Raw genomic sequence first — 23,624 nt, 5'->3', positions numbered from 1 at the left:
ATAATGTCAATGTTAAATCTAAATGTTAAATGTAAACTTAACTGATAAATGTTAAATCTAAATCTAAAATCTAAATGTCACGGGTGAAACTAGATATTTAGCTAATATGCAAATTTACCGTTTAGATTTAGCATTTAGATTTTGATTAAGATTTAACTTAAATTATGTTGTTAAATTTAACATTGACATTATATTTTTAGGAAAAAAAAAAAAATCACAAATATTGCTGTAAATCTGGTCAAAAGATTCACAAAGGTTTTATAAAAATGGTTTGTTGCTAAATGTTTGCTTTAGCATTTACTTTACTTTACAATCGGCGCCCCACACTTCATTAGTTTGCCTTACACTATTTTATTTCTTTTCATTTAATACCTGATTTTCATTAGTGCTGCATTCATGTTAAAAAGGCTGGAAGTTCAGATGTCCAGTGGCTCCACTAATATAAAGGATTCATCTTTGGAACAAAAAGAGAATAAAATATGAACATTTTAAAATGATGTATTTATTCAAATGACAGGAGACAACAACACACTTAGAGGTAAAAGTAGTTTCTGGTGTTAAACACTTTTCTGTAACAGTTTCACACCAAATATCGTGGTCTTTTTGTCGAGATTCTCTGAGGTAATGTTCATAAATCAAAGTCTATTTTGAAGTTGTAGAATTTATCTTCTCCGTCACTCCCGTACATCCCATCCTTTCATCATTGTGACTTCCTCTGCGAGCACTCCTACGTACGTTTCTATTTCCCAATGCAGAAGTCTTTGAAGATAATATCCAGGATCTCCTCTGCCCCGACGCGCCCCGTGATCCGGCCCAAACACGTGAGGGCCAGTCGGACGCCCTCGGCTGCCAGCGCCAGGTCAGCGTCACGGTAACGCTGATACTGAGCCAGAGCCGCTACGGAGCGCTGCAGGTGAGTCCTGTGACGGGCCTGTGTCAGCGTAGGGGAACCAGACAGAGGGTTCCCACAACTACACAGACAGAAAGTTTAAAAACAAAAGGTCAAATCACAGCTAATTTACTCCCAACAAGTACAACATCTTTGTTTCTGTTTTTTAAACAATTATTACACTTTCATTTCTATTTTAAAGCAGTTTAAACAGATCGCTACAACCACATGGAAGTACTATACATTTATTTTGGATTGAACAACAAGCAAACCCCTCAATGACACAAAGTGTACACAATGTATGTTTGTCTGCTAATTCCACTGGTGCTCAAACTTTTTCTAGGGGCGCGCCCCCCATTTTGGGAACCACTTTGCAAAGGTTGAAAGCTCGTAGATTTTCTGACTCTTTGGTCTGAACTGAAACTAGAGGCTGCTTTCTAGGGCGAGAGATTTTTCTCAAAAATATGAACAAATATATCCACAACTTTGTGGATTTTATATTTTTTTTCAGATTTTCACATGGTTTTTTTTCTCACTTCTTTTTCTGATATTTATGTTTTACTGTTTTTGTTTTTTAATTTCCACGTTTTTTTCAGATTTTCACATGTGTTTTTTTTAGATTTTCACGTGTTTTTTTTAGATTTTCATATGTGTTTTACAGAAACGTCATCGACACACAAATTACGCATGTGAAAAATCAGAAAAATACACGGGAAAATTGTGGACATATTTGTGAATATTTTTGAGACAAATCTATCCCCATAAATAAAATCATTCCCCATAGAAGGAAAAACTTGTATTTTTTTAAAGATAACCCATTGGGATAATGTGAAAACCTCTGCAGTAAAATCTAAAAATTGGGAAAACTTCCTGACTACTTTAACTTAGAGTAACCTAATCTGATTTCCTCATTCATTGACAGTGTGTTGCGTGAAGTGCAGCAGAATGTGAACTCACAGCGTCTTTACTCGGCTGTGCAGTGCAGTGAGAAAGTCTGTGAGTCCTTGGTGAGTCTGACAGGAGATCAAACAGAAAGGAGGGAGACCAGGAACACTTTGGAGTCCAACAGCCAACTTCTCTCTCTGACTGTCAGCGATCAGATCAGTTTTATTCAGCACCAGGAGGCATCTGTCTGTGAGAAATGATACATACAACAACAATCCTCCTCCATGAACCGCCACCTTAACGTGGTGGAGGGGTTTGAGTACCCGAATGATCCTGGGAGCTACAGTATGTTGTCGGGGGCTTAATGTCCCTGGTAGGGTCTCCCAAGGCAAACGGGTCCCAGGTGACGGGTCCGACGAAGAGCGGTTCAATAGCCATATATGTACATTAAACAACAAAGGCAGTTCACGTCGCCCGGATTGGCGCTACCGGGGCCCCACCTTGGAGCCAGGCCCGGGGTTGGGGCTCGAGTGCGAGCGCCTGGTGGCCGGGGCTTTGCCCACGGGCCCTGGCCGGGCAGAGCCCGAAAGGACGACGTGGGCCCGCCCTCCTGTAGGCCCACCACCCGCAGGAGGGATCATATGAGGCCGGTGCAATGTGGATCGGGCAGTCGTCCAGGGTGGGGGCCTTGGCGATCTGATCCCCGGCTACAGAAGCTAGCGTTAGGGACGTGGAATGTCACCTCTCTGGCGGGGAAGGAGCCTGAGCTTGTGTGCGAGGTCGAGAAGTTCGGACTAGATATAGTCGGTCTCACCTCGACACATAACAAGGGCTCTGGAACCAGCCTTCTCGACAGGGGTTGGACTCTCTTCTACTCTGGAGTCGCCAATGGTGAGAGGCGCCGGGCCGGGGTGGCTATACTTCTTGCCCCCAACTTAGTGCCTGTACGTTGGAGTTTACCCCGGTAGACGAGAGGGTAGCCTCCTTCCGCCTTCGGGTGGGGTGACGGATCATGACTGTTGTTTGTGCCTATGGGCCAAACAGCAGCTCGGAGTATCCACCCTTCTTGGATTCCTTAGAGGGAGTACTGGAGAGTGCTCCTTCTGGGGATTCCCTCGTTCTGCTGGGGGACTTCAACGCTCACGTTGGCAGCGACAGTGACACCTGGAGGGGCGTGATTGGGAGGAACGGCCCCCCTGATCGGAACCCAAGCGGTGTTTTGTTGTTGGACTTCTGTGCTCGTCACAGATTGTCCATAACAAACACCATGTTCAAGCATAAGCGTGTCCATATGTGCACTTGGCACCAGGACACCCTAGGCCGCAGTTCGATGATCGACTTCGTAGTCGGACTTGCGGCCGCATGTCTTGGACACTCGGGTAAAGAGAGGGGCGGAGCTGTCAACTGATCACCACCTGGTGGTGAGTTGGCTCCGATGGCGGGGGAGGATGCCGGTTAGACCTGGCAGACCCAAACGTATAGTGAGGGTCTGCTGGGAACGCCCGGCAGAGTCTCCCGTCAGAAGGAGCTTCAACTCCCACCTCCGGGAAAACTTCAACCATGTCTCGGAGGAGGCGGGGGACATTGAGTCCGAGTGGGCCATGTTCCGTGCCTCTGTTGCTGAGGCGGCTGATCGGTGCTGTGGCCGCAAGGTAGTCGGTGCCTGTCGTGGCGGCAATACCCGAACCCGTTGGTGGACACCAGGGGTGAGTGATGCCGTCAAGCTGAAGGAGTCCTACCGGGCCTTTTTGGCCTGTGGGACTCCGGAGGCAGCAGACAGGTACCGACAGGCCAAGCGAAGTGCAGCCACGGCGGTCGCCGAGGCAAAAGCCCGGACATGGGAGGAGTTTGGTGAGGCCATGGAGAACGACTTCCGGACGGCTTCAAAGAGATTCTGGACCACTATCCGGCGTCTCAGGAGGGGGAAGCAGTGCACCGTCAACACTATGTATGGTGCGGATGGTGCGCTGCTGACCTCGACTCGAGACATTGTGGATCGGTGGGGGGAATACTTCGAAGACCTCCTCAATCCCACCGACACGCCTTCCAATCAGGAAGCAGGGCCCAGGGACCCGAGAGTGGGCTCTCCTATCTCTGGGGCTGAGGTTGCCGAGGTGGTTAAAAAGCTCCTCGGTGGCAGGGCTCCGGGGGTGGATGAGATCCGCCCGGAGTTCCTCAAGGCCCTGGATGTTGTGGGGCTGTCATGGCTGACATGACTCTGCAACATCGCGTGATAGTGTTACCCATCCTGTTGTATACATTGAGTTCCACTTTAAGTTAAAGGTATTGTGGGGCGTTGAGGGGATCCGGTTCGGGGGCCTCAGTATTGCATCACTGCTTTTTGCAGATGATGTGGTCCTGTTGGCTCCAACAGACCGTGACCTTCAACTCTCACTGGATCGGTCCGCAGCCGAGTGTGAAGCGGCCGGAATGAGAATCAGCACTTCCAAATCCGAGTCCATGGTTCTCGACCGGAAAAAGGTGGAGTGCCTTCTCCGGATTGGAGATGAGGTGTAGGAGTTCAAGTATCTCGGGGTCTTGTTCACGAGTGAGGGAAGGATGGAGCGAGAGATCGACAGGCGGATTGGTGCGGCGTCTGCAGTGATGCGGAGTCTGCACTGGTCCGTCATTGTAAAAAGGGAGCTGAGCCAAAAAGCGAAGCTCTCGATTTACAGGTCGGTCTACGTTCCAACCCTCACCTATGGTCATGAACTTTGGGTCATGACCGAAAGAACAAGATCACGGGTACAAGCGGCCGAAATGAGTTTCCTCCGTAGGGTGGCTGGGCTCTCCCTTAGAGATAGGGTGAGAAGCTCAGTCATTCGGGAGGGGCTCAAAGTAGAGTCGCTGCTCCTCCGCATCGAGAAGAGCCAGATGAGGTGGCTCGGGCACCTAATTAGGATGCCCCCTGAACGCCTCCCTAGTGAGGCGTTCAGGGCACGTCCCTCCGGAAGGAGGCCCCGGGGAAGACCCAGGACACGCTGGAGAGACTATGTCTCTCGGCTGGCCTGGGAATGTCTCGGGGTCCCCCCGGAAGAGCTGGAGGAAGTGGCCGGGGAGAGGGAAGTCTGGGCCTCCCTACTGAGGATGCTGCCCCCGCGACCCGAAAACGGCTAAGCGGGAGAAGATGGATGGATGGACAACAACAATCTGCATATGAGACCCAGATCGTCCCACCTACGAGGACAATTACAGCTCCCATGTGTTGGTATCTAAGCTCTCCAAGTGTCACTAAAAGCACTTTATAACCAATGTCATACCTTCCTCAGGCAGCTGGTCAGAAGGCATCAGCTTGTGAAGGTGCTCCCTGAGGAAGGAGGCCGCTGGTTGGACATCAGCAGGAATGTGAGAACAGTCCACGACCATCAGTGTTAGATCAGCCTGCTCCAGCCTGGACAAACAACGTTTTTATTCTATAATGCATATTACTTACACAAAATGTAACGCTTAATATTTGCGTTTCCGTTTTCCTGTGGAAAACATCATGGTTTTTAAAAACAAGGACCTTCTGAAGTTCTTTGATGATACAGACTTTGGAGGTAGATGTGAAATACTGGCAAGAGGAAATAACTTATCTTAGATCAGATGCTGTAAATAGTAGAAACTAACTCTAACGTATTCATGTTTACAGTAGGAATAGATCCCACAGCACTGCATTACAACTGGTGGAAAAGACATATCAAATGATCGTTTATAGGTTTTTGTGAATCAATATCGGGCCATTTGAAGTAAAATCAATTTAAATTGATAAATTAAATTATTTTAACCCAGCGCTACTAAATTTAAACACTTTATTAAACTAATTTATCCATTTATTTTTTTTTTAGTCTCAATGATACTCTTGACTTTAGCCTATGTGCTTTACATATATTAGTGTACAGTACATATTTATTGAGATGGTTTTTAAAAAAAATCATTTTAAAAGCTAACAATGAAGTATACTTTGAAAAGGAAATGAACTGCAGTTCTTAAAAATGTGATAAAAAAAGAGAAAGGAAAAAAAAAAGCACTATCAATTTTTTTGATATTTCTGACATATTTAGTGCTCCAACCTGGAGAAACACAAAGTTTTTTAATGCATATTTCTTCCACAAATGTAAAGCTTAATGTTCGCGTTTCCATTTTCCATTGCGGTTTTTAAAAACGAGGACCTTCTGAAGTTCTTTGATGATACAGATTTTGGAGGTAGACGTGCTGCTGAAACACTGGCAAGAGGAAAGAACTGAGTGATGTACAGTTTCATGACCATATTTATTATACAGTTGCCATTTTTGTACAGTTACATTTTTAATTTGCATTAGCGCGCACAGATTAAGGAGTGACTAAATGTATTGTGCTGCGTGATTAGGACTTACGTCAACTGTTACAGGATGAATTGAACCCAGGTGATGGAAACAGTAACTATCTATTCTATGGAAAACTCCAGTCATTCCCTGGCTTTAACGTTTCTCCCCAGTTATTTAGTCTGAGTGCTGTTGATGTGTGATGCTCCCACTGTGAGGTAGCAGCGGAGGCAGCGGATGCTTGGACTTGCCACGTCCTTCCTGTAGTGACCTGTGTCACGAGCCTCTGTCCTGCTCACTGAGCAGAATGTTTTTTTTTTTTTTACATAAACTTCTCGCCCTTCCTAAAGCTCCACCGGGTCACTCGAATACCTCAAACAAACAGCGAAGGGAATTTATGCATTCACAACGAGGATAAATGCATTAAATCCATTTATTCTACAAGACTTTCACATCAGTAATTATTTGAAATATAGAGAATCTTTATGAATACATATTTTAAATTCAGCTGTGATTTTCTTCTAAACAGTCTTGTTTTAGTTTCAAAGGAGTGACGCAGATTGTTGATGTTTTCAATGTGCAATGAACACAAGCAGTTGTCACGTTTTTAGCTAAACATGTTTTTTTTTTTTTAACAAATATGTTTTACAAATCAACATTAAGAAACAATCACAGCAAGGAAAGACCATTTTGCATAGTTTTATGTGTTTAAAAGGTATGCAACTATTGTGGCACATATTTGGATTTTTAAAAAGAACATGTAAAACATATCACAGGGCTGTGCATTGGGATCACTTATTATTTTATACCTTTTTTTATGTATAAACTCTCAGATAAAACATATTTAAAGAAATACAAGTCACTGTTTTGAAATTTGCTTTGAATGTATTTGTAGTTTCTCCAGATATGTCTCAGAAATCAGTAAAATAGGCATTTTAATCTCAAAAGATTGTTTTTTTTTCTTCCCATTTGTGTGGTTTATGTCTAATTTTGTGTCGCTCCCAAAGTAAATGCCCAAATTGACTGCAAACACACACAATGACAGAACTATGCATAAGAAGAGAACAAAAAAAACACAAAAATGACTCCAAAAACCAAAACGACAACATAAATGCACAAAATTACTCTAAAACACACAAAATGACAGAAAAATACACAAAACAGACTCAGAGAAAGACAACAAAAATACACCAAAGACACACAAAATGACAGAAAAATACACAAAACAATAACAAAAATACTCAAATTGGCTCAAAAAATACATAAACTGACAAAAAAAAAAAAACGAAATGTAAAAGAAACATATCCAAAACGACAACAAAAAAACACAAAACAACATAAATCCACAAACCTTTTGTTCTTTCCTGTAATAATGCTAAGATTGGTCATAATTCTAAATGCTGACATGATAACGTGTCCCTCCGATCAGACATGCTGTGATAAAATCAGCCGATCGCTGATGTAGAGAACACGAGTGAGTTCCTTACGTAAGTCATGCACATGTATTGGTCTCTGTAGTAACTAAACTGCTGCCAATGAACAACATTATACATGTATTTCTCCTAATGACAAAAACTCTTCATTATGCAACCTCCTGAGTGTGTTTGTCTCTGTGTATTTATAACCAGGGCTGGGTTGTAATGTAAACTCTGGAGGTTACACAGGCATGAAAAATTTGTAGCTTTATGTCGCGAGGAAAAGAAGTGAATGATTTCTTCCTTTCTTTGTTTCCAAGTGCCTGATGCACAGCTGCCCGGGCTTATTTTGTTTGTTAACTGATCCATGTGTGAACGCTGCTAAAGCTGTAGTGCAGACACCATCTATTGTCCCGCATCCTGAAGTCATCTTAAGTCGTCCTACCTCTCCACGGCCCGCCGTATTCCCTCTCTCTCCACCAGGTCCGAGCTGTCTCTGAGACCGGCGGTGTCGCTGAGGAGGACGGGGAAGCCTCCGATGTCCAGAGCCGTGTCCACCACATCTCTGGTGGTCCCAGGAATAGGAGACACAATGGCTGCAGGTCTCTGGCCTGAATCAAAATAAAAAAACAGCATTTTATTTATCAATGACACAAATAATAACTTCTTGTGTAGAGTTTGCATGTTTTCCCAGTGAAAGTTTCCACCTCTTGATTTCTTCTACACTAAGAAATAATGTATGTGGTGAGGTTCAATGGCAGAGTAGAGCTGACATGAATCAGTGCTAAAGGTGGAACACATCATCCAAAAGTACATATTTGACATTTATTTATACAAGGGACATTGTACGTTGTATTTTAAAATTTGCTTTGTAAATACTTACAGCGTCTCCAGATACAATCAGTAAAACTGGCACTTTAATCTCAACTGATTGTTGTTGGGTTTTTTTTTTTTTTTTTTCACGCAGTTCATGCCACATGCGACACTCCCAAAGTATATGCACAAAATGACTGCAAAACTATACAAAATGACATAAATATACATAAAACCAGAACAAAAATGACTCCAAAAACCAAAATGACAACAAAAAAACACAAAATGACAGAAAAACACACAATACGACAATAAAAATGTACAAAATGACCAGAAATACACAAAATGACAGAAAAATACATGAAAAGGAAAACAGTAATGCACAACGTACAAAAACCACTAACCAGTATAGACATTTAGGGCTAGATTATTGCTTTATGGCTAATTTTCATGCGCAATCCTCGGAAAGGCTCAGAAACCAGGATTAAAAACAGCCAATAACTGCAGTCATATAAAAAGTTCGCTGGAGTTTGATTTTGATCATGCATCGTATTCTGGGTCGTGACAATGAGCAGGTAAAACAGACTGAAGCTTCACCTGGAACATCTTCCATCTTCAGCTCTGCTTTGGCTCGGTGTGAAAAGAGGAAAATTAAGCAGAAAAAGTAAACGTCACTGGTTCCTAAATCACAACCGTAATAATCTGTTCACGGGCCAGAGTGGCTCAGTCTGTAGAGTAGATTGTCCTACAATCCCAAAGTTCAAGGTTCGATATTGGGTTCAGCTCACAAATATTCTGATGCATTAGTGATGAATAAAGTTTGGTTCTTGTGTACAGTGGTACTTTTTGGTGAATGAAGTGAACACAAACTATGGAAACACACTAGTTGCAGTACGGCAGCACTACTGCACCTCCAGTATCCTCATGTGTCCTCCACATACTAACGCAGCCGGCTCATTATTCATCCGACATGTTTAGGAATGTGTGCAGGTCATAACAAAGACTAATCGCAACAGGAAAAGATAACAAGGTTATTTCTTCAGTTTGATTAATACACTCATTATTCTCCTCAGGCAGAGTTGACTCGGCATTCCAGAATCACTTCAGGAAACAAACGCAAACAGTAAAACTTCATTAGATAAGCATGAGCACACAAAAGAGTAGAGGTGATATATATATACTGTATATATTTTCAAAAGGGACTTTTAGACCTGACATAATGATATATTGACTCAAATTTAGCGTCACGTGTGCTTTTATCACCAACACAGACTTGAATGGGTTTCTACAGATCCTCCAGTTTTTTCTCATGGTTCAGATAAAGGTCGATAAAGGTCTGGATGAAGCTGGTTTTAAACAATGAATGTGATTTCAACTTTTCCTTTTTTTCTATAAAGCATTTGAGATCATAAGATCTGTAAAAAGTCTCTTCAGATTTTCACAAAATGTAAACTATCCATCATTAATAATTGTGCTAACTCAGGAGGAAACAGATGGTCAGAGTTTATTTTATCTTCTTTTTGAATAACATGTTAAAGTTTCATTTATTCAGACGTTTTTTCAGGAAAATTTACTTTGATCTCCTGACATGTTTCGACTGTTAACTGCCAATCAACTGCCATTCTGCTCATCGCTTCCATGTTTTCTTGACTTCTGCGTAATAATTCCAGCAAGTTCATTTTATTTTCTTTGGTTTCATTTATTCAGACCACTTTTTTTTGACAAAATGTACTTTGATCTCCTGACATTTCTCGACTGTCGACTGCAAGACTTCTCCAGAGGCGTCTGCTGATATCACGCTTTGATGTTTTCTTGACTTCCGCGTAATAATTTCAGCAGGTTCATTTCGTCTTCTTTTTGAATCATACGTTAAGGTTTCATTTATTCAGACAACTTTTTCAAAAAGAAGACAAAAATAACTTAGATTTTAGTCAACTAAATCTGATAGTAATAGTAATATAGTAAGCAGGACTATTTCATATGTCAAGGCTTCATTTATTCAGACAACTGCCAGGCTTCTTCAGAGGTGTCTGCTCATCGCTTTGATGTTTTCTTGACTTCGGCATAATAATTCCAGCAAGTAATATGTTAAGTTATGTCTTCATACATCACGGCTAACTACGCAGTGACTCAGCAGAAAGGTGTGGTTTGCAGGTGCTCTTACACAGTGTGTTCAGGAGGCTGCTCTTTCCTGCGTTGGTGGCACCGGCGATCACCACCTGGACTCCAGTGCGCAGCCGCTCCCCCCTCCGCTCATCCTTTAGGTGCTGCTCCATCTCTGCCTGAAGCTGCGCCACCGTCCTGTCCACTGTGAGAAGAGAAGAGGATGTGACGTGGGGCTTGTTTGACCTCGCTTTCACGGCCTTGAATAAGGAATTTCTTTCCTCTGCAGGAAAAAGGCCAATTTGCCTCAGTCTGACACCGTTTATGTGGAGCAAAACTAGGCCAAGGACATTTCGCTTTCAAAACAGAAAGCTATTTTAGCAACGCAGGGAGTCGATAATAAAGAAAATACATAATGTAATAATAAAGAAAGGTGTTCAATGTCTGGAAAATACAATTCTGCCTAAAAGACGATCTGCATGCTTGTCTGCCCAGTTTGGTATTATTGGAAACAAGTGCATGTGATTGCGCCAGGGTTGGGTTCAACTACATTTTTTAAATTACAATTACGTCTTCAATTAACCATGTTCAATTACAACTTAATTACGGTGACCGGCATTTTTTTTTTACAATTACAATTACAATTACAATTAAAATTAAAATTATTATTTTCCCCCTGAAAGTCAATTACAATTTTGTTCTCAAGTATTAAAGTTCAACTACAGTTAATCACACTTACTGAGCCTGAAATAAATAAATCCATAAAATGTATTCTTCCTCTTGTGTTAGCTTTCTGTTAGCATCTCTTATGATAACAAGTTGGTTTCTACCCATGTCTTAAATCAGCTGTAAAATACACTAAAAATATTATCTATCATCTAGTTTGTTTCTCATATCTTGGTTACATTGTTAGGCTTCCTAATCAATGAAAATATTGGTATTAATACTTTTGGTGTGGGCGTCTGAGCTTTTTTCTATCAGTATATACCCCTAGATTTATATATGTTTTTACATGCTAAAAGGATCATAAAGAGAACTGGGTAACACTTTACTCGAAGATTTATACATAAAGGCTGACATTACGCTGTCATTATGATGACACAACATCTGTCATTGGCATTGGTTACCAAAACATTAACCCTATGTCTACCTAACCCCGTTAGATCCCCCCACCTAACCTTAAACATGCCAACATAGCTCCAAAGGTCTGATAATTTAGTAAACGACACTTAATGACACCCTTCATGACACCTTATTCATGCTAATGACAGATGATGACAGTATAAAGACAGCCTTATGTATAAAACTTCCAGTAAAGTTGATCTGAAACATGTTTTAATACTTGTTAACTACGTATGTGAAAGCCATGGAACTGTAACATGATTCCACAGGTTTGCATTGAATTAAATTGTAAATGACATTGTAAATGTTTTTATTGAATTTTAATGCCAATTACAATTACAAAGTCAATTATCTAAACTCAATTACAATTCAAATACTATTACAACAGCAACAGATTAAACAAAAAAAATATGTATATATACAATTACTCCAACCCTGGTTTGTGCTGCTGAGAAGAGTGAGCTGACATTTCGTGACACCAAAATAAACATTTGAATGCTGCGTTTCGTTTATCGTGTCTAAACTTCCCAACATCTGAGGCGTGTGGAGAGCTGTGGCTGAGGCTGAGCCAGACAGCTGGCGACAGACCCTTGGGGGACATCCCTCTCTCCGGCTGCATAGGGACACGGATACGCAGACACACACTGTGGGTTTCATGGGAAACCCGGAGATAGAGTAAAAAATGTTTGGGCTGTATGTGCTGCTGCTGCTGACAGCACTGTTTCTGTGACTGACGTGACGGGTTGCCTTTGAAGGTAAGACAAATCCCTCTACTGTCCCAGCGGCCTTCTCTCCACGCTTCCTTGAGGAAATTTGTCTTCAGAATGGTTTTATGTTGACATTTCTCCCTGAAGTGCAGAGAATGAAGTAAGATCTAAACAGGAAAGCATGCCGGACTCCTCTCCCCTTAAAAAGAAACAGAGCCCAAAATACCCGCTCCACATGTAGCACCAGTCACCACCATCCCAAACTCAGAGGATGACTGTTCTGTTTTGTTTTTTTTAACTATACAAAACGTAAGAGTGCAAGTGTACCTTCAGTTAGAATCCCATCGTCAATGAGCTCATCCTCACTGAAGTCTATGAAGGCCTCTACGTGTGCCAAACACTGAAACAGCAACAAAAAACACTTAAAAGCACCATTTAATCAAAGTATTTGTCTATTTCCTTCTGGTAAATGACTTTTTTTTCTTGTTAAACAATGTGAAACCAAGTAAACAATGATTATATGAACGTAATCCTCTAGGAACTTGATTCACAGGTAGAGATTTAGTGCTTTTTTTCATTGTATTTCAAAAAACTGCAGTTAATTTTTCTTTCAACACTATATTTCATTGTTACTTTTTTAAATGACTAAAATATATATATATATATATATATATACTGTACACTCAAATGTAAAGCACATAGTCTAAAGTCAAGAGTATAATTGAGTACAAAAAAAATGGGTAAATTAATAAAAATTTTAAATTTAGCAGGGCTGAGTAAAAAAAAAATTATTAATCGATTTGAATTAGTTTTCCATTGAATGGCCCAATATTGATAAATAAAATCCAATAATCAATCATTTAATACTTCTTTTCTAACAGGTGTAATGCAGTGCTGTGGGATCAATTCCTATGTAAACATAAATATGTTAGTTAGTTTATACCAGAGTTGGACAACTTTTATCAGCGTGGGGGCCACAATAATGTTTTTGTTTGATCAAAGGGCCACATTGTGTACATTTATGTCAGCAATGAGAATAATGACATTAACACTGCAAACAACAAAGGGTTTTTAGAGTAATTTTGTGTGTTTTTCTGTCATTCTGTGTATGTTTGTTTATTATGTGTCATATTGTGTATTTGTGTTGTCATTTTGCTGGTTTTTAGTACTGTGGGTTTGCGGAGTCATTTTTTGTGTATTTCTCATCTTTTTGTGTACTTTTGTTGTCTTTTTCTGTAATTTTGTTTTAGTTATTTTGTGAATTTCTGTTTTTTTTAATTTTTGTAGTAGTTTGGTGTGTTTCTGCAGTATTTTCAGTGTTTTTCTTGTCTTTTACTGTATTTTTTGTAATGTTTTTTTTTTTAATACCATTTTGTACCTTTATTTTGGGGGCTGCATACAAGTAGACTGAGGGCCACATGTGGCCCACGGACTGCCAGTTGACTACGTCTGGTTAATACTATTTACAGCATTACATATCTGAGAATCACTTCCATATTCAAGTAAAACTGGAATTGTGATTAAAAAATCCTTAACCAAATTGAAAATCAAACGGAATTGTGAATCGAATGAAATCGATCAGGGAAATCTGAATCAATACTCACCTCTAAAATTTTGGAATGTAAAAAATGACTGTGTGCATAATGGAATTGTGAAGGTGATACTTAAAACGTGAAGGCTTCTCCAAAAGAAATGTAGGAACATTAGTGGGTCTTATCTTAATCCAATTAGGTGAAATGTTTTATCATAAATAAGCCTAAATGTTTAAAATAATCACAATCTAAAATGGTCTAAACATTACAATATAATTATTAATTTCATAATTCTTACTGCGTTCCACAAAAACCCCAAAACGGAGATTTTCAATTAAAACATAATCCACTTTTGTTTGTGTCTGAGAGTGAACCAACAAAACATTTCCATAGGTGATTTCCAATGTTGTAAAAAAAAAAAAAAAAAAAACTGAACAGAAGGAAGTTTAACATTATATTCACACAGTAAAAACTACTTCTCTGTTCCGTCCGTGTCTCTTTTTAACCTACAGACGGAGAAGCACTTAAGTATTTCCACTTCTGTGCTGATCCGTATCTTGACTGACATGATGTAAAATAAACACAATAATAGTATAACTGCACAAAAACAGGAAGCATTGTATTCCCTTCACTTTAATCCATTGGGAAGCCAATGTGCTTTCACACAGACGGGCCACACTTCGCAGAAAAGTCACAATATTCCAGTGGTGGAATTTATCTTGCCTGGAAGACCTACCCGCTTCATTCTGTGGCTCCAGGCCTGGTAAAGTCTTCCCAGATCTCCAGACATTTGTCGTAGTGCTTGTCTCCTCTGGGCTTCAGTCTCTGCATGGATCAGATCACCGAGTCCTTCCACCTTCAACAAACAGCCGTTTACACTCCTTTTTAAAGAATCTGTACATTTGTACAGCTTGCTTCTATTTCTATCCTGTTCGAGATGTCTCCATTTGGATGTGTTTAATGTGTTTCCTTTGTTTTATGTGATTACCACAGAGCAGATCATGATAATCTGTTATAGGCGTTAGTCAGACTAGTCAGACTCCCCATGAATACCGTTATGTCTCATACAGTACATGATTTTATACAAATGTATTAGGGCTGGGCGATATGGACCAAAACTCATATCTCAATATTTTTTCTCAAAATGGTAATATATGGTATAAATCTCAATAATTTTAATTCAAATGAAGTCTGACCAGAAAGACAATTCAGGATTACATTTGCTGATGCAAAATGCCACACAGGCACATTTATTAACAAACGGCTGCACAATATGTGCCACTTTTGGCTTTTACTCCTTTCAGGGACAGCATGTGTGAGTGTGAGTTCTGTAGTGTGACTTGTTTAGGGGGAAGGACTGTGTTACGACGCACTCAGAAATCCATCAACTGTGCTTTTCATGCTGTTCTGTGAAGCATTTTGATACAAAATTAACTATATATATATATATACTGTATATATATTGACATAGGCGATATTGTAATTTTCTAAATCGCCAAAATAGAAAACTCGTGATATAATGCCCAGCCCTAAAATATATCTAAAATCGCAAATCCCATATCATTGCCTGCTATCTTTTTCCTAAAGCTAAAAATAAGGCCTAGCACAACAGCTACATTTACTCATTATCCTATGACCCACACAAATCATTCCCAAAGGGAAAATTGAGTCTAGAGGAAATGTGTAAACTCCCTGTTTCCACTCTCTGAGACAAGTCTAAAAATATATCACTTGATACACAAATCCACAAATCTGCCACACGGCAGGCATTTGATTTCGCATGCTCATCACTCGCCTCGGTCAAATCCAATTTTCCAGCTTGAAACGCTCTCCGTGTGAACTCTCCAGCTTCTGCTGGCCTCACGCCTGGCACACTTCCTGAAAATCACACACACACACACACACACACACACACACACACACACACACACACACACACACACACACACACACACACACACACACACACACACACACACACACACACACACACACACACACACACACGGGAACAAGAGAGTTACTCAGAGTTCACATTGTTACAAAAAAAATGTACACCATTAAGTCATCCTAGATTTATTCATAACTTAGGTTATAGAATAATTTTGCCTAATTTTTCTTTAATTAAATACATTTTCATAATAATGATAACAAGAAAACATAGTCATCAACATCCTCCGCCAGATTGGTTCTCATTATAACTCACAACCTTTTCCTGAATGGATTTGAAGATACCAGACTAAAAAAAAGAAACAAGGGCAATAACTCCGGAAAAAATTATTGCGCGCTTCTCATTTTCAAACTCAATCAAGGTATTGATACCCTGAAGCCACACACCAAATTCTGTTATCCTATCTTAAAAGGTTTCTGAGAAAAGCTCTCCCTTCTAACTCAGATGGACGGATGCTTGAACAGAGTAAAAAAAACGGAACAAGGGCAATAACTCTGGAAAAAATAATGACGCACTTCTCATTTTCGAACTCAATCAAGGTATTGATACCCTGAAGCCACACACCAAATTTGGTTATTCTATGTTAAACAATTTCTGAGAAAAGCTGTCCCCTTTAACTCGGACGGACGCACGGATGGACCTAAAACCTAAATCCCCCTTTCACTTTGTGGTGGGGGATAATAATAAAACATTTTGTACATTTTACTTATTATAAGTTCATTATAAAAACATTGAAAATATTTGTTAAAACAGCACAAAATGTGAAAATCCAATTGTACAAACAAAGAGAATACTGTGTTACATTCTGTGAGTCATTTTTGTGTCATTATTATATTGTTTGGTAAAGAAGATCAAAATCCATGTTGCGCTACTGTGAGACAACACTGCCCTCTACAGGTCTATTAGCAGCAGTGCAGTAAATGACCAGTGATGAGAGGATTGTCATGCCTGTCAGAGTGGATATTCCAACTGTGAGAAATAAGACCTCATGTGACGTTTCAGGAATAAGTCCCACTGATAGATTTTGTGATGAGATCAGAAATAGCAGCTCAGATATTGGGAAACTGAAGTTTAAAGACTCACAAACTAAAGCCACTCAACAAAGTGGAGCACTTTTCTTTTACTATTTTCAACATTTAGTTATTTCACGTGCTTCACCTAGAGTTAAAACATTGCTTCTCAAATAGAGATGTGACGTTTTCTATTTCATACCAATATTTATATAGTCCTAGTGGCATGATAAGACAATATCATTTTAATAAATAACAGAGTACTTAATGATCATTTTGATATTTTACAAGTACAAGTGTTTTTTTGCATTCAAACACTTTTTTTTATTCTTTGATTGAAATGTTTCATTTTATGATTAGATAATAAAGACACAGATGTACTACCCATAATATGGCCCAAATACAAAAAATGTTACGTTAATAAAAAAATATAAAAAAACAAATAAAAATACAAACATTTTCAATCAAAGAAAAAAGTGTTCAAAAGTAAATTGTTTGGGTATCAAATATGTTTTTGCATTTGAACACTTTATTTCTTTGATTGAAAATGTTATTTTTTGATTGAAACACTTTTTGGAAACAGTGAAAAAAAAACCTACGACTACCTACATACTGTATGACTTTAAAAACCTTTCTTCATTGACAATAAAGATCATTAACACAAAAAGAAAATAATAACGAGAGGCCTAATAAGAATTTATCAGAAATAAAAGGAGCAATAAATGATTAGACTGCATTAGAGATTAAAGATTCTTGAGAAAGTTGTGGCAGCTCAGCTCTGTGAATTTCTTCAAAACAACAGCCTGTTCGAGGACTTCCAGTCAGGTTTTAGAGCTCAACACAGCACAGAGACTGCTTTAGTTAAAGTAACTAATGATCTACTCTGGGCTTCAGATGAAGGACGACTCTCAGTGCTGGTTTTATTAGATCTTAGTGCAGCTTTTGACACTATAGATCACTATATTCTACTAGAGAGATTAGAGAAATTACTTGGAATCACAGGGACTGCCCTAAACTGGTTTAAGTCCTACCTATCTGATAGGTACCAGTTTGTACACGTGAATAATAAGTCTTCTGTGTACACTAAAGTAAGCTACGGGGTTCCTCAGGGCTCTGTGCTAGGTCCAATCCTCTTCTGTATCTATATGATCCCCCTTGGTAATGTTATGAGAAAATACTCTGTTAACTTTCACTGCTATGCTGATGATACCCAACTGTATGTATCAATGAAGTCAGGTGAGACAAATCAGCTATCTAAACTTGAGGCCTGTCTAAAGGACATTAGGGCCTGGATGGACCAAAATTTTCTTCTTCTCAACTCAGACAAGACTGAGGTCATTGTACTGGGCCCGCGACACCTTAGAGAAACCTATGCTAGCCTAACTGCCCTAGATGGCATTACTCTGGCACAAAGCACAACTGTTAGAAACCTTGGGGTTCTATTTGATCAGGATTTATCCTTCAACTCTCACATAAAACAAACTTCAAGAACTGCCTTCTTTCATCTCCGTAACATTGCTAAAATCAGATCTATCCTGTCTCAGGGCGACGCCGAAAAACTAGTCCATGCTTTTGTTACCTCTAGACTGGATTATTGTAATTCTCTTTTAGCAGGCTGCCCGAGCAAGTCGCTTAAGACACTTCAGCTGGTTCAAAATGCTGCAGCACGTGTACTGACTAAAACTAGGAGAAGAGATCACATTACTCCTGTATTAGCCTCTCTGCATTGGCTTCCCATAAAATATAGAATAGAATTCAAGATTCTTCTTCTCACTTATAAAGCCCTAAATGGACAGGCACCAGTCTATCTCAAGGAGCTTGTAGTGCCATACAATCCCCCCAGAACACTACGCTCTCAAAATGCTGGACTACTCGTTGTTCCATTCATCTCTAAAAGTAGTATAGGAGGAAGAGCTTTCAGTTATCAGGCCCCACTTCTCTGGAACCATCTACCAACCACGGTTCGGGGGGCAGACACCCTCTCTACCTTTAAGGTTAGGCTCAAAACATTCCTCTTTGATAAAGCTTTTAGTTAGGAACCAGCTCATAGCTCATAATTAAGATGCAATAGGCATAGACTGCCGGGGGGGGGGGGGGTCTGGCATGCTCGGTTGGAGAGAGGTTGGAGAGGGCGTTAAGAGAGAGGTCATTTAGGTTAGAGAGGGACCGGAGAGGGTCCCATTCCTCTTTCAAACACTCCCTCTATGTCTGCTTACTCCCTTGTGTGTTTGCTCCTGTACTCCTTCTGGCTTTTGTCTTGCAGGTCCGTGGGATCCTCAGTGTGGAGTTACAGAGACTCAGCGGCTCTGTCTCCACCCTTTTCTCTGCACACACCCAACACAGCATAACGTGGATGGCTGTTCATCATAGGAATGGGATCCACACAAGGTTCCTGCTGCTTAACAGAAGGTTTTCCTTGCCGCCATGATGAATTCATGTTGGGTGTGGGATACATATGTATGTGTATATACGTATATATGCATATGTGTGTATCCATAAAATGAAGAGTCCGTCCTTAAGACTGCTCTACTGTAAAGTGCCTTGAGATACCATTGGTTATGATTTGGCGCTATACAAATAAAGATTGATTGATTGATTGATTGATTAGATATAGACCAGGAACAAAATGTAACGTGGAGAAAAACAACAATTGACGTCGACATGAAGCGGAACAATAAACAAACTTTCAATTGTATAATTAATTTCCTTTTTTCTTTCCACAGATTGGAAACAATGTTTCTTTATTTCCTGTATTTTTGACTGCTGCACTGTTTTTTTTTTTTTTTTTTTTTTTATGAAGGTGATGAGTTTAATTTAGTTGTGGAGCCTGAAAATTCACCAATTGGTTCAAAGTGGGAAAGTTTAAGAAACACTGAGTTCAGATGAGTTTCATTGTCATACTGTATGTTTTTGTGTGTATAAGGTCAACAGACTGTCACAGGAGGTTTGTTTGCTTCCTTAAACTCGTGATGACAGCAGAATGATACCTAGAGCCTGAAGCACTGAGGTGATGACAGCAGGTCCACCGTGGATGTGAAACTCAACACTGTCTTCTCCAGAGAAACTGTGAGGACCTGAAACACACACATTAACATTTAGGTGAGGATTCATGAAAACATCAAACAAGAGGATTAACCGATATTACAGCCTTACGTATTAGCCGATACCGATATCAATCCGATACCATAGCAGCACGAATCATACATACTTTTATTATTTATTTTGTAGTGTGAAATGTTAGAAAAGGTTTGATCTAGTGATGTTACTCAAACAGAGAACAACAGTCAGCAACAGTAGGTATGAGAAAAACTGACCCACTTATTAATAACTAAATCGTTACACACATTTTAACCTTCAACATAATATCTACAGTATCTTACAATTTAATAAAATAAATAAAAAATAAATTATGATACCCTGAAAAATATATATAAATAAAATGTATTATTATTATTGATGGGACAAGCACGATTTCCGAGTGTGAAAAGGACAGTATGAGTTCTCACTTTGAAAAGGTAAATTTACGAGGTACACCATTCACTAACCAGGTCCATGATTATTTTTATGAAGCTATTATTTTAGTTCAAATTAGGTCGATAAGTGAACCAGAGTCACCTACGGATAGAAGTGCTGCAGCGGAAAACGGTCTGCTTATCATAGCGCTTATATAGGAGATTTTAGATGCAGCCCGATAAAATCCGATATTCGTTTTCTGGTTGATATCGGACCGATAGCCAATATCGAATCGGGCGCGCCTTATCAATTATCAAGTCTCACTACATTCATATATATGGCCATACCAGCCTGTCATTGCCTGATCCCGTTAGATCTCGGAAGCTAAACAGTAGTTGGATGGGAGACCACTGAGAATTCCAGATTCCCTTTTATAATACTTAAAACTTAATTGTAAACTTTGTTCAACATATACTGTATGTATAGTGAAACCCTATTTTTCTTTTATTATTTTGCATATTTCTTATTTTGTGTGTACATCATTCTATGTCACACTTTCCTTTGCAATGTAAACTTGTTTCTCAGGCCAATAAAGCTGTTTAAGTGACTTGTACCTGTAAACAGGCCTGGGATTTAAAATATATCGAGATTTATATTTTGGTGACATAGAAAAGTACAATATCGCCTATAACAACATATTTTTATTTCATAGCTTATTTTGAATTAAAATACTCATTTCAGGAGTCGCTGCTTTCACTATTACTACGTGCGTTCTAACCCAGACCTTCCCCCTAAACAAGCCACACTACAGAACTCACTCACACGTGCTGTCCTTTGATATTGTGCAGCTGTTTGTAAATAAATGTGCCTGTGTGGCATTTTTCATCAGCAAATTTAAACCTGAATTTTCTTTCTGGTCAGACTTGAGAATTCTTTTTTATTTTTTTGAGTTAAAAATATCGAGAGTGATATTGCATATTGCCATTTTGAGGAAAAATGATTGAGATGAGTATTGGTTTATATCGCTCAGCTCTACCTGGGAACCACAGAACCAGTCCACGGTCTAAGACTTCATTGGAATGAGGGTCTGTGATGCTGCGTAACACAGCAGTGCGTGGAGGAGGCATGAGGCCCCGTCTGAACCCAGCCATACAGCTGAGGGCCGTAGGTGAGGCAGGGCCGCTGACACGCACCACTGCCACCCCACACCTGCCGTGACCCGATGACAAAGCAAAGATGGTGTCTGCGTCAGCCATTCCAACCGAGGCGCCATCCAGGGATGATGAGTGTCTGCAGCCTGGAGTTCCTCTGATGTCACTAGAACAGGAGAAACACAGCATAAACACATAAATATATTGCAGGCATTTTCATGGAATTGGAGTTACAATCGTTTTAATTTATTATCTCATTTGTTACTCGATTTGTTTTTCTTTAAAGTGATTTTTTTTTTTTTTTAATGATTTATTAGAGTTTAGTTTTTCAAGTAAGCTTTTCATGAAATTAAGTCTAGCTTATTACAATTAATGTGGCTTAAAGAGGTGTCATCAAATGGTTAAAGGATGTATTCATTAATGTACCTACTGTACCTGCTACATCCTGCACAGCAGTGGTTCCCAACCTTTTTTGGGTTGAGACCCCCAATTTGATTGATATCACAATTTCTGGCGACTCCAGGTATATTTTTATATATAGATATTTTTATACTGTATTTGATTTAAACTAGATTCATATTCAAGGAATTTTCGGTATATAATACAGTTTTATATGTATTGTGTGTGATGTGTTAATTTAAAAAATAATAATCAATTGAAAATATAATTCTAATCAGTAAATGTTTTTTTTTAACCAATTCCGAGACATTTCAGGTGACCCCATTTTAATTCCAGGCGACCCCACATAGGGTCACGATCCAAAGGTTGAAAAGCCCTGCTGTACATGGAGACAGGGCTCTGATGATCCTAGAGAGAAAGTAGAACACACTCACACTCTCATTCACTCCCACAGGCCATTTATTGACTCCAGTGAATCCAAACACAGCTAAATGATTTTGGACGGAAGGAGGAAACCATGGAGGAGAACATGCAAACTCCTGACAGCACAAGGAACTGGATTATAACGTGTTTTAATCTGTAAATCACGTCTTTTCACGTCATCTGTACTCCTGTTCCATGTATACAACACTGCTTGCTTAACCTGTGCAGTTAAAAGCTTGGTCACCAAATACCACAGCACACATCACAGCTAGGTTTAGTAAAGCCCATGTTTAGAACATGTCACAGACATTCAACTTTAGATGTTATTATATAACGTCACATGAAAAGCCATTGACATTCTGTAATCCTCACTGAGGGCGTCTACTTACTGTTCAATGTGAATGTTTTTTTGTTTAGTTACCATGTTATGCTGTATGATTGGTGGGATTGGCGTCAATGTGTAATAATTATAAAATTTAAAAAGGTAAACAACGTGCACAGACCTGGTTCTCATAGAGCGGACAGCAGCTCTCCACATCCCACGGCACAAAGACGTCAGCGGCATTGAAATGTAATAAACTAACCCTACTATCTACTATATTTAACTGTCAAAGCGAAGCTTCATCTGAGCTGAGCTTTGGAGTTTTTACTAAAATATCGAACATCGAGACACAATGAGGATATATATTAGTGGATTACGACCGTCCACATTTTAAAGATTAGTATAGTTGTTACATTTTTATTTCATTGATCAACCATAAAGTTGACTTTACTATCACTATGTGGCCCCGCCCTCTTTCCACTGTGATTGGTCAACTGCTAGAAGTATCTGGGTTTCTATTGGCCGAGAGTCTATCCGTCTATAATAAGTAACGCCTACTGTGTGCGCTGAAAACTACTTCCGCAGAGCAGAAGTTAACGATATTAAGGTTCCGCTGTGCCGACGGTTGCCAGTTTGGGTGAAAGGAAAACTAATTAATTGCAGGGTTTTTTTTCAGAGTTCATTTTAAATTATTGTAAGGATTTTGAATTTCATGTTACATATTTTGTTAGTTAGATTTTAATTTTGACATTAAATACCTATTACATATATAAATTATATATATATATATATATATGTAATTTTTGTTTTGTATTATTTTCATTATTTTTCAGGGTTCATTTTAAATTGGAATAAGGATTTCGAATTTCATGTTCAAATTTAATTTAGGTTTTTTGTTAGTTAGATTGCAATTTTGACATTAAATATACCTATATTTTTTTATTTTATTTTCTTAACTATTGTATGTACTTTTTGTTTTGTTGCACAGCACAGTTTTTGACAACCATGCAACCAGTGGCGTGTACAGGACATATTACCTGGGGTGGCCCATTCATATTCATATCAATGGTGTGGCCACAGTGAGTGTGGGGTGGGAACTACTTTATCGGTGTCATTTTCTACAGTTTTTACATTGTTTTGTGATACATGCCAATGTTTTGTTATAC

General features: G+C 39.4%; 1 protein-coding gene across 1 annotated transcript; it reads right to left on the bottom strand.

The window, feature by feature from the left end:
* Window positions 1-482: 482 nt before the first annotated feature.
* Window positions 483-22,917, bottom strand: gtpbp3 (GTP binding protein 3, mitochondrial). Its single transcript, XM_028445630.1, has 11 exons — window positions 22,640-22,917; window positions 21,200-21,480; window positions 19,698-19,784; window positions 15,545-15,627; window positions 14,486-14,605; window positions 12,545-12,617; window positions 10,450-10,593; window positions 7,918-8,083; window positions 5,035-5,165; window positions 1,847-2,021; window positions 483-971 (listed from the first exon to the last, which is right to left on the bottom strand). Exons 1-11 carry the CDS (start codon window positions 22,699-22,701, stop codon window positions 740-742), a joined length of 1,554 nt encoding a protein of 517 aa, XP_028301431.1. The 5' UTR covers window positions 22,702-22,917; the 3' UTR covers window positions 483-739.
* Window positions 22,918-23,624: the final 707 nt, after the last annotated feature.

Source organism: Gouania willdenowi, chromosome 4 (genome assembly GCF_900634775.1).
Source record: "Gouania willdenowi chromosome 4, fGouWil2.1, whole genome shotgun sequence".
Classification (NCBI taxonomy): domain Eukaryota; kingdom Metazoa; phylum Chordata; class Actinopteri; order Blenniiformes; family Gobiesocidae; genus Gouania; species Gouania willdenowi.
The sequence above is the reverse complement of the archived record's forward strand: the minus strand, read 5'-3'. Positions and strand labels throughout refer to the sequence as shown.